The sequence below is a fragment of the Zootermopsis nevadensis genome, unplaced genomic scaffold (assembly GCF_977971745.1).
Source record: "Zootermopsis nevadensis isolate Lab colony 2312 unplaced genomic scaffold, Znev_1.0 Znev_ptg000007l, whole genome shotgun sequence".
Classification (NCBI taxonomy): domain Eukaryota; kingdom Metazoa; phylum Arthropoda; class Insecta; order Blattodea; family Termopsidae; genus Zootermopsis; species Zootermopsis nevadensis.
In genome coordinates this window covers 9,889,298-9,901,957 of record NW_028259139.1, presented here as the reverse complement: position 1 = coordinate 9,901,957, position 12,660 = coordinate 9,889,298, and the positions used below count along the sequence as shown (strand labels likewise).

The window sequence follows — 12,660 nt, the reverse complement described above, 5'->3', positions numbered from 1 at the left end:
CTTTCCATTGAAGGTTTCTTTATAAGTGTATTAAGTTATTATCAAAGAAAAGGCGATTACTGGAACATGGAGAAGTATTTTTGTGGTTTTTGAGTAACATTTTGTTAAGAAGACTGAGAAGTGCTTGTAAAATCACTGCTACAATTCTGCTCAGTGGCGAGAAGAGGATTTTAATCTTTTCAACCCGAGGCTCGCCTAAATAATATTTAATAGCTAAGATCGCACCGCAAAGAAAACACAACACTACGCCATTACAAAGGTCAACTGGTTAACGATGTCTACAGTGAGAATCATACGAAAAATATAAACGCAAATTTCAAGTGTTATTGATTCTTAAAGCTGACAGGACGTATAATTACCAGTGGGTTTAAAGGATTCAAAACAACTCATTTTTATAAAATTCACGTATGAAATTTCATACGCTTATTAACTCCTAGTTCCGATTTTTAAAATGATCATTATTTAATATCACAATAAAATGGCGACAACGGGAAAGGTCTGCGTAAATTACGCCATCACGCAAACACACAAGCGCGTGCGACATGTGACGTAGTGACACTGTCAACGGAAAAAGGTTTCTAATCGAGCCATTTTTTACAATTAATAAATTACCCAGTAAAATAATAGATGCTTATAAACATACGTCACTACAAAAAATGCTTCTCACCTTCCTCTTCCTGAAGATAGAAGGAAACTCAGCAATCGAAACTCCAAATACATATATTTTATCCAAACTATTTGCAGAACCCAAAAAAGGAATCTATAGACGAAGAGTTAGCATTTTGTAAGACTGATTAATAGAGTTCAATTGTTAGCTTCATGCTTTGGCTGTTTTATCCCACGTAAACGACCATCGATAACCATTGGCCCAAGGTCTGAGAGGGTCACAGAGTTTGTTGGAATAGCAATCGAATATATATACACCTCTAACAGAAAACTAACCCTTGGCTGACTTAAATAATCATTACAAACTCATAATTAATTAACACGGTGTCATGAAATTCTCCGATATTTATGACACATGTTAAATAATTTAATAAAAACATAAATTACATACATATTGTGCAGAAGTTGAGAGAAGTAACACAAAACCAAGAAACCAGAGAAAAATTACAGCAGAAATTACGATTCCTTCATTTCACAGTAAGGACCAATATAAATGTCTTAGTCAAAGACGAATAGTTGCACACGATTCTCGAGTCGTTAGCAGCCCCAGTGTTCGTCCTCTCGCGTTACAAGTGAAGAACTCGAGTGCTCATGCCAAGGGCTGTTTCCGCGCCAATCAGCCAGCCATTGTCTTTCTATCTAGGCTAAAGCTGCAGCCTAAGAAAGGGTGTGTTGTGATGATGGTGACTGCTTTTGAACTGAGGCCAATAATCTGTCTCTTGCATAAGCGCAAGAGAGCATTACCTGACAAACACACATTGCTAAACCATTACGTACCTCGGCCAGCATTATAACAAGGGACGCTAAGAGCAGCCTCTCCATTAGTAGACCAACCATCTTTGTTTCCTCTTGTTCAACACAACGTGGGACGTCTATGCACAGATTCTGATAATAAAGTTCTAGACTTCAAATTACCATGGGAACAAGACTGAATTAAATCCAAGAGAAAACAATCAAACCTTTGAAGCTAAAGCTTGTCTAAATAATATTTAAGAATTTAATCAGTAAATCAAAACTTTTCACCAATACGAAGAACAATTGTTTAATGCTGTTCAAAAAAATAATCTCTTTTACAATGAGAATCATACGAAATGCATGGTTACTAATTCATGGTACATATAGTTACCAATGGGATAAAAATCGAGTTGCATTCATAAATAATACGTTGTTCTGGGATGAAGTTATAAAGCCCATTTCTCTTAAGTTTAAACATTCAGAGCGCAGATAATGATTATGTAATATGTCGATTAATTTACGTTCTTTATTTAAATTAGTAAATATACAACGGCAATAATATAACTGTATATATAATTTCATATCCGTAGTTTACAACAGCCCAACTCCGTTCCCTATTCTGAGTCACATAAATCAAATTCATACCCTTAAACCTCGTTTTCGATCCCATCCACACCCAAATATTTCACGTGATCTGTTTCATTCAGGTAACCCGACTATAATTTTTCACGATTTTTTCTGTTAAACTATCGAAGTTACTTGTCTCGTTCAACGCATGATCCTTCATTAAACAACAACAGTAATAATATGTGAACATGGATAAAAGAAATGTGGAGAAATTTCGTATAAATCGTCTACTCTGAAGATGAAGCAAAACTTGAAAAACGTAATATTGAAACTGACTTAGAGAAAAATATTTTGTGGTTGAGATACTGTGGGAATTATCTTAGATTCGTGTCCAATGGTGAAATTTTGTATCAGTGGAAAGTTCAGATAGCTAATTAGTTATTTGTTTAGTTTGTCCTTTAAATGACTGTGGTACTTATACATACCACCTGATGTAACATTGCCCACACCGTTTATTTACATATTTTACGTGATGCTTAGAATTAAACCTAGAAAATGTATTTAGACAGCATTAGCCAAATGATCTTTACAATGACGAAGAGTTATATTTTATTTAAGGTAGAAACTGAATATTTAACAGTATATTTCAAGTTATCACGACGGTGAAGTTGTTAATGTTAAATTTTAAAATTTTACTCAGATAAAGACGGTGGTTAATTGGGTTAAACCAAACAATAAACAAAACTGATTGCTATAAAATAGCAATGAGGCTAAACGTTCCGAACAATGAATATTCGAACCAGTACGAAAAAAATTCACTTCTCATGACCTAGATCGTGATTTGGCGTGACGATTTATACCGAGGTTTCAAATACCAATGAATGCTTTATTGATCGAAACATTTAATTACGTTGAGAACTAGTTTTGCTGGAAGCGATCATGCAAACTACCCTAATTAGAGTATCAAGCTTAATCTGTTTTTAAACATAATCAATGCGGTCAGAGGAAGGAGAAACATCCGGGTAGTTAAAACTCGCTAAAACAGCAACACCAATATTCAGGGCAATAACAGAAGTGTCGGGAGGAGTCTGCAAACGGTAATCAATCAGTTGGGTGGGTGAAGAGAAAGGGGTTTCACTATTTAACTTGGAGTACTTCCCGCTAATCGCTGAAACTGTGGACTCGTAGCTGCCAATCAATGGCTTTTGATCAGGGTTATTGTTAACGGTTTAAGGCACTGTGATTTTAACGTTCGCCCTGATGACGGAGGCAGTATGACCTCTGAAACGTTAGTAAACATCTACCAGACTACGCAGCGCGACAACCCAGAAGACAGAAATCTTCATACTCATCGCCCTGATGACGGAGGCAGTATGACCTCTGAAACGTTGGTAAACATCGACCAGACTACACAGCGCAACAACCCAGAAGACAGAAATCTTCATACTCATCGCCCTGATGACGGAGGCAGTATGACCTCAGAAACGTTGGTTAACATCGACCAGACTACACGGCGCAACAACCCAGTAGACAGAAATCTTCATACTCATCGCCCTGATGACGGAGGCAGTATGACCTCTGAAACGTTGGTTAACATCGACCAGACTACACAGCGCAACAACCCAGAAGACAGAAATCTTCATCGCCCTGATGACGGAGGCAGTATAACCTCTGAAACGTTGGTTATCATCGACCAGACTACACAGCGCAACAACCCAGAAGACAGAAATCTTCATCAACTTATCTCGTTGGTTTTTTAGTGTCTTAACTTACTTAACAAATCTTTCTCAATTTTATAAATCTTATCATCTCATTTGTTATGAATATTCTAAATTACATAGAAGTAAACGATAAAAAGAATTGAAGAATCATCTGGGTTGTTACATCGTGTAGTTTATCAGAGTTTCAGATATGTTTGCTGCCCCAGTCACGAGGGCGATGATAGCAATAAGCATCTCTTAAACGCTATTAAAATTTTACAAAATTACAAGGCGTATCGACCTAGAAGACAGTCACATTCATAATCGCCGCCCTGAGATCCGATAACAAAGCATCGATTTCCATCAAATGTCGCAGTTGAGTGTTAACCATAGCATTCCTGCTTCGTGTTTCGGAGGCACTGCGTTGAAATATTAGTCCGGAGACCACGTATTTTTTCACAGACCTTCCGTGCAGGACACGGCAGCTTCCTTTCATCTTATTAATCATAGCATAATATGACGCTGCATAACCTAATCATAGCGTAGTTTAATACAACACAGCCAGTTTCTTAAGGTTAGAAACAAAGAGAAGTAAAATTTGTTATGTTACCCGGCATCTCGGGAAAAAATTAAATCCGTGCCTTCCAAAATAGTGTCAACGCTTTAAAGACCAGTGGTAAATGTACATACTACATTTTTTAACAATGAAAAATATTAAATGACTATCGGAGTAAACAGCGATTAATTCCTTAAAAACTTTAACGTTCTTATTTTCGTAACAGAGACGCGTTGTGATTTCTTTAAAGAACTTTTTTTATCTATTTATATTTAGACGAACTTCAGCTTCAAACAGTTAATGGACTCTCTCACTTTAGTGTTTAATGAGACTACGACACCTCTGGATGGATCCGAAAACAACAGAAGCCACATACTATTGGAACGTCCTTACAATTACGATTAGGGTTAGATTTTGATGAGTGGGCAACGAAAAAATACATTACAGTAGCTCTGTTTAAAGTTCTATTTCACGGAATTCCATTCTCTTATCAAACCTTGTCCTCCTATTCACTTCTCTCTGCTGTCAAAATGTCGTCTTTCATCTCTCTGTCAAAGTAATTCGGTGGTTTATCACATACACTGGAATCACTGTTATAAACGCCCATGTCACATTAATCAGTGGACCATTCAATCAATCAATCAACCAATCACCCAGCCAGTCCTTTCTAACGACCGAACAACACAATTCATGAAGTCACTTCAAATCCGTGGTGTTTAGTGACATTTGTAAAAAGTAAATTCCAATGCGAACGTTTGTAAATCATTTAATAAGGGTTCTGCAGCGCAGAATCCCAGTCTGTGTTTTTCAGATAAAGTTTATTTGTTTATTCGTCACTTTTTATACACTTCAAAAGTGTTTATCAGCTATATGTTTCGGATTCGTGCCTCCATCTGCAGGTTCGATATATACGAAGTTTTTGCATTAATTTTTTAAAATCAAGAACTGCTATAATTTTTGCTGGTCAACTGGTTTAAAATATTTTCCAAAGAATTAAGCGTTTATGATAAAATGTTTTTATTACTAAAATGTTTTAAATCTGATGAGTATTTTGTGGCACAAACAGATGTGGTTTGGTGTGGGGATATTTTAGCTGTAAGAGAAAGTATTTTTGTAATTAAGTGTAATAATATTAGCCTAATAATTCAGAAAAAAACATGAAGTTGGATAAATACTACAAAAGTGTAGAAAGTGAACATATATAAAGTATTTAACAAGAAACTATTACTAACGAAGCCAAACCTTTTTGTTTCTAAAAACATCAAATCAGGTATATTTTTTTTTTGGATTTGATTAAAGAAATGCTTATAAAAATCTGACGTAAACCTTGAAAGACAAAAGTAAATTTAATATCAAGGCATATTTATTTATATACTTATTTATACTTTATTTAATAACACTTTTCAGTAGCTAAAAAAATATAGCGTCGAATATAAGGACGACAGTGAACAATAAATTTGAAAGGATGTGGAAGGAAGCGGCCGTGGCCTAATTAAAGGCAATATCCTGGAAAACTTAGGTATAGATAGGTATTTAACAGACATTAAAATTAATGTTAATTAATGCGTAAGTTTCTGGGCTGGATTCATCTTAAACATGACGCGGAAATGAACATTGAGTTTAGATAAAAGGCGGGAAATTTAACTAGCTGAGCGACTAGCTACTTAAGTCGTCTGACATATGATGTTGGTGTGTAGTTAATTGTTAATGTAATGAGTGCGGTGGGTAAGAGATTTTATCAAAAATATTTGAAATAAATCGGAAATGTCTTGAGTCGTAGGGGCTACACACCCAACGGTGGTATCTTGGCCACAGATCAGATGACGTGAAACCAAGCCTCCAATAAATCAGAAGCCTTCTTGATAAGGATGTGACTCCAAGACCACACCCATCGAAAATTACTAACAAAGTCGAGGAAACTCAGCTCCCGGGAGCGCAGACTACTTGCAATACATTTACGATCACATGTTAAATTACACTAGGTAAGTAACGGGTGTTTGAAAAAAAATTATGTTTATATTTTGTAGTCAAATGAATAAATGGAATCCACTCACATTCTAGTAAAATCTGAATGTACTTTGTCTATGGTGATTTGTCACAAACATGAAAATTATAATTTTATCCTACATTCTGGTAATAAGATATATATTTTATTTAAAAAATCGACGTGAATTAAATTTAATGAAATGCTAAGAAAAATATTTTATGTCCCATTGAAGGACAGTAACAGATCTATTCTTTAATGTTATGTAAAGTATTATTTATGACTTTCTGCTGATTAATTCTGTAACAATATTTTGGTACGTGCAATGAATGGATATTAGAATAATGAAAGATATATAATCGTAAGTAACGAGCTGAAACAACATGCTTACTGTAAAAGTTTTGGTGGAAAAATTAGCACGATGGAAGGCTAGTTCAGGTTTAACGCTGAATGTTCCAGTCAGCTGGGATATTAAGGAGAAAGAAATATAATATTATTTTTCGTAGGTACTGACAAATTTGCTATGGAAGCACTTTTTCGGAAACTATGCTACGCTATGAAGATAATTGGACGGGCATAGTTAAAGTTAATTTTAAAAAAATAGGTCTAAGCTCTTCTGCTATGGACTTTTAGTTTTATATGTGAGATAATACAGTAAAATAGTTACGCCTTAGTAAAACGAAAATTCAAGTTATAATCTTATTAAAACTGAAAGTCCTTTGTGTATCAAAAAGTGAAATTAAAATGGCGAAAACTTTTCTGACGCCTTCAAAGCGGCAGTCTAGCCTTGTGGATTTATAAAGACGGCAACTCTGGCCTAATTGAGATCGAAATTATTTTTGAAAATAGGTCGCAACATATCAACACTTACAACTGTTTCGGCATGAGTAGTAATGGCGGGTAAAACGTGTCAACTACCATTTATCTAAGATATGTTTTAATATTACACTACCATCCACGCCTAGAAAATTGCGGAAACGTAATTTTTATTATGTGATAGCTAAATAACCAATCATTCATCATTAAACCCACTTAAGAGTTTCAATTTAATAGCTTAACTATTTTGGTTTTGACAGTGATACCGAATAATAACGCAACTTGCCTCAGAATGCCTTGCTAGTTATATATAATTACCGATATAAAGATGAAAAGACAAACAATGATAATAATGCGAGATTTGGGATATTCACTGCGGTGAATATGTTGTGTAGACTTGTAGATAGTCACAAACATTTTGGAAGAACATACTTTTCCATGATCGGGGTTGAAAACAGAGTAATTCTCTCCGAGAGGTTGGTATCTACTTACAAGGTCACACAATCTTACAACCCACAAGATAAACATCGATAGCACTAATAATATAGTATAAAATGAAATATCATGGAAACAAATAAGAAAGTTATTAAAGGTTAATTGTGTTCTTTCCGCGAGAGATGATGCAATGGAATGATTAAGACGATCCTTCGATCTTGTAGGGAAGGTACAAGGCAACGCTGTCTGGAAAACACTCTGTATTAACTGAGGATGTTGCGCGAATCGATATGATAGTAATGGATTAGGAAAAGCTGACTTAAACTCATAATCACTTAAGCAGTTTCATCACCACTCAGCTTCGTAACCCGATGTAAACACACTCATCGTTCAATTGTTAACTCCTATGAATGCGATAATGTAACTTACAGGTCTAAGAGCTTTGCGTGATATCTAACAATCAGGTTTAAAGGAACGAGGAATGATTTATACAGCCGTTATAAACCAAAATTCTGTCCCTGAAGCATACAGTTTTAATTAACTTCCTCACTACAATCTTTCTACTAGTATAATCCGAAACTTCAACACTGCTAATGGATAGGATTCGCAAAATCCACTTCCTAAGATCAATCTTCATATTATCCTCTCATAATGTCCTTGATTTTCCACACGTTACAGCATTTTAAGAAGTTCCCCTATCAAAACTCCACACGTTCAGCACGCCACTCAAATCAGGTTTGATAATTATAAAACAAGCCAAATCCTACTGCATAACATTTAAATCACTTTACCATAAACGATGCACTTTATCCCTTTTAGACCCACTTAAATCTTAGAATTTCAGATTACGTAAATCGAATCAACCTTGCTTCATTTTTCGGGGGTACTAGATTCTAATCTCGACCCGGACACCGGGTATCCTAACTCGGGATTTTCGTGTTCTTCTGCATCCCTTCGAAAAATGTTCACTTCAATACGAATTTGCAGTGCGTAAAATGAGCGCATACACGATACATAACGTTTCTCAACATGATTTAAGTCGAGAACCGCTTGATGGATTTCCATCAGATTTGGTACGGAAATGATGCCGTTGTAGCTACCCTAAGGCCATACTTGTCAACTTCCTAGAATGGGTAATAACAATATGGCGGACGCACAAAATTGTGGGATGGGAGAGACATTATCGCTACTTAATACAGCGTTATATAATGGTGTATCTTAAGAGGTATTTAAAAATACACAACATTATTACAGTAATTCCATATACAATGTAAAATAACGTCAGCTCCATGAAATAAAAAAAAATCCATTCATTGTGAAATACGAAAGATCACCATAAGATTCGTATAGAATAATAAATAGATTCCACTAAGATTCGATCCCATGACCATTATGGGTAACTGTCAATCCGTTATATTACTATCTATCTACTTTGCTTAATTAAGATATCTCGAACGTATGATTAGTAAGGTTTGAAATTAACGCTGTGTAATTAAGATGACAGTCTTTACTGTGAATATTTAATTAGTCTTTACAATTAATAAATTCTGACGCCAAAGACTTACCAGTGTCTCGAACCCAGTAGTTGATTGACTTGGGCGATGCTTCTACGAAGCATTCGATGGTGACCTGAGTGCCCAACGGAGCACCAACCAGCTGGTTAGGCACCTGAATTACTGGATAAACTGAAAGAACATTGTTTTATGCGCTCACATATTACGTACACATATCACACGTAACATGACGAACATCTTGAGCCAACACTGTCCGTTTCTCCGTAACGGCATCTCGAATACAGACGTGCAGAACCAGAAACACACATTTCCGTACCGATATATGAAACATTATGTAAATATCCTCAACGTTCTTCTTAAAACATAAGAGTTTTTGAACTGATTTCAGTTCGGTAACACTGTTTACCAAAGCCGTAAAACGAGCTATAATTTTCAGGAGATGGCAAAACGAGCATTACATCCGAGTCACGCACGCTATCCCTTGAGAATTATGTGACCAGGTTTATATTTCTACATCAGGATAATACAAAGAACGCTTTGTGTACATATAACACAAAAGCACGAAACGACTAATTTGTGGATCATGACCCTTGCAACTTCACACAGGCAAATGCAAAGTTACATCATGCCAAATCGTAGTTCTTAATTGAAACAAAGATCGAAGCGGTGTTTTATTTGTTCGACGAGAAATAATTCTGTGTGTGTTAATCCCTTGCCACGAGGTTGTTTCTTCTTATATTAATCCTAATGGGATGCTACGTTTCGAGACGAGATTAAAATTAAACTTGCCCATTGTCCATTGCACGTCGGTGATTTTATGTGTAAAACCTTACACACAAAACAAAATCTGAACAGAATTTACGATCTACCAGACTTGAGTTCTTAATGAAAGCATCTTCCTGCACAGTCTTCGTTCATAGGCTAACCAAGTTATGGCCAAAATGATGCATATACAGAATGATCCAAAAATATGTATACAAAAATTAAATGATTGAGGTGAAATAGGACGTTCAGAAGTAGGAAAGGTAGAGGCACAAGCTTGTCTAAATATTATTTAAAAATTTAGACTGTACCGAAAAGAAAACACTGCTTTTATTATCTACATATATCATACGGTTAATTCTGTTTACGAAAACAATAGCTGTTGTTCTGAGAATCATACTGAACCCATAAAGACACTGTTCAAACAAAATTCAGCACGTAAAAAGAGTTACCACTGAGCTAATGTTATAAACATCCATTATGATTAATCTTACTGTACAGGGACCTGCATTACCGACACATTACGTTTCTCCTGATAGCCGAGTGCAATGTTTAGACAATTACACTGCTTGTGTCCGCGGTTCACGCCTCGCCAGTCTGTGACCGGCTGTGAAGTGCCCTATGAGTAATTACCACGTCAACAGCAGTGGAAGACCACACAGGCTCCCACCTCACCAGATATCAAAGGTCCCCATTCATTAACGTAGTGGTTGATCGGTCTGAGTGATCTGCTGAGAGTCAAACTGTAAGGCGTGTGACTGTCAAGAGCGTACAGATTTGTTAAATGTCCGCTGCAACACGGACCGCGAAATCCAGGCAAGTGAAGACAGCTCAGAACTCGAAGTGTAACAAAGCTAGCAACGTTACGCTGGTATCTTTGAGTCGTGAGGAAATCGACGTAAAATCCTTCCGTAAACTCAAAGCATGGATGACTGATTCTATAACTACTGGAAAAAAACATGGGCAGTAGAATTCTATAAAAAAGGTAAACCATGAGGGCTTTTGTGAATATGGGAATGAATCTTTGACTACCTGTGCGCACTATTAGATTTTCTAAAAGAACTCTGTCTTTTTTATATTTAAAGGTGTATTTGTATCACACGACATCGGGAAATGGTTTTATAGCTCCACTATTTCTTGACGTTGACGCTTTGTGTGTGTGTGACTATTTGGCTTCACGTTCTATCAGCTTTACCCTGAAGAAAAGATCCCATTGTACTCATTGGATATGAGGCCGGATGTGCCCCATAGCTCGTCTGGACGTGGTGAGTTACACGAAAATGTCATTCTAGAATTAAATATATCGTTTTCTAGATGTTAAAGAAGCATGTAGAAGCATACAGTCTATTTTAATTCATTTAATGCTGTTCATCTTGTTTGAAGCTGCGTGTAGACTTGCAGATATATACCAACAATTCGGATAAATATACATGTCCATCTTCAGGAACTTCATTCCTGAAGATAGAAATAACATGTACCTCCGAAACGTTCATATATACCTACAGGTTCCACACGTCCTTACAACGCAGAACAACAACATAGAAATTTTCACCGTGAGAACCTCAAATCTCACAAACTGAAGTTCACCAGCAAATCTGAAATATATCCGTATATTATCTGTTCATGTGGAAAGTGTTCATCGCGCGGACAAAACACATGAAATTACTGCCGTAGGGATTTCAAGCAGTGCATCAGCTGCAGAAACGGGACACGGCTGCAAAAATTCTATATCACTTGATTTCGTTATTTTATGCGTGAGGGGTTCACGTGCAGCGATTGGGCTTTAAATAGAACATTCTGTTGCAAACACATGAAACTTACAGTGAACGCTGACCATAATCCTCTTGCTGACGGAAGGCGGGACCCCATTAGAGGCAATACACAGATACGAACCCATCTCTGACCTCATGATCTTCGTAAGTTTCAGAATCTCTCCCTGGTACGAAGAAACTGTAACACAACCAGTATTCTGCATTAGTTGTAACTTTGACGGCAGCTGAATTTAGTGAAGTCTTCTGTGGCGATAAGCCGTGAAGTTTTAAGTTTCAAGCTAATTTTCTGGAAACTATATCTTTCTCATCATGTAGTGTAGTTGTGACACATCTATTATGATGAATGAAGGAGAGACATTCTCTAAAAAATTGGATTTAAACATCATACTACAGAATTTATGTTCTTACTGGTACATTAACAACGAAATTCAATCGTCAAATTAGATTATTGTTTGAACTGTTACGAATTTGTCCACTGGTAAGAAATTTCCAGTGTACTTCCAAAGTATTGTAGTTCTACTGACGAAAGACAAATTTAAATTTGACAGAAACTTTGAAATATTCAATAAAACATTATTATAGTCAAAAACAGACATATTTAAAAAATGATCAACAAGATTATAAGTTTATATTTTTAATACTGTGAAGTCTTCATTCTGTTGCTAGGTAATGCGTCTGTTATAGACGGACTTTAATAACGAGTTATCGACATTGCAGTAGATTTTACAAAGTGTAAGTAATAAGACATGTAGTCTTATCACTTCAACACACAGAATGATTTAGTCTTTCCCGAGTTTCATTTATAAATAAATTCCTTGAATAAAGTGTTCGGAGATTCATCATAACTTGAATGATTTATAAAGAGTACTTCTAGACGTTTCTGGCAAGAAACTATTTTATTTACATTAATCTATATTCCCGTTAAAACAGTTTTATTACTGAAGTCTTCAGCCATTGATATGGACGTTTTCAAGCTAAAAGTTACACGTCTGTCGGTTTTAAAGAGATATGAGTTATGAAAGACGTTACTTTTCGAAGACATTAATTTAATTTTGGTATTACTAAACGACTTTCATTTCAGGTATAAATTCTTTGCGAATTCCCCATCTTATTTATTCATTACTTCAGAAAATAGTCTGAGTGCTTTATCCTT

At 35.9% G+C, this 12,660-nt stretch overlaps 1 protein-coding gene across 8 annotated transcripts in view; it reads right to left on the bottom strand.

The window, feature by feature from the left end:
- The window catches only part of LOC110831535 (lachesin), a 240,036-nt gene that overhangs the window by 7,662 nt on the left and 219,714 nt on the right, over positions 1-12,660 (bottom strand). For all 8 annotated transcript variants that reach the window (XM_087344220.1, XM_022067641.2, XM_087344223.1 and 5 more), the window contains 2 exons: positions 11,557-11,685; positions 9,025-9,144 (listed from right to left, as the gene is read on the bottom strand). In XM_087344220.1, coding sequence (XP_087200346.1) covers positions 9,025-9,144; positions 11,557-11,685 — 249 coding nt within the window. The remainder of the gene's footprint in view (positions 1-9,024; positions 9,145-11,556; positions 11,686-12,660) is intronic.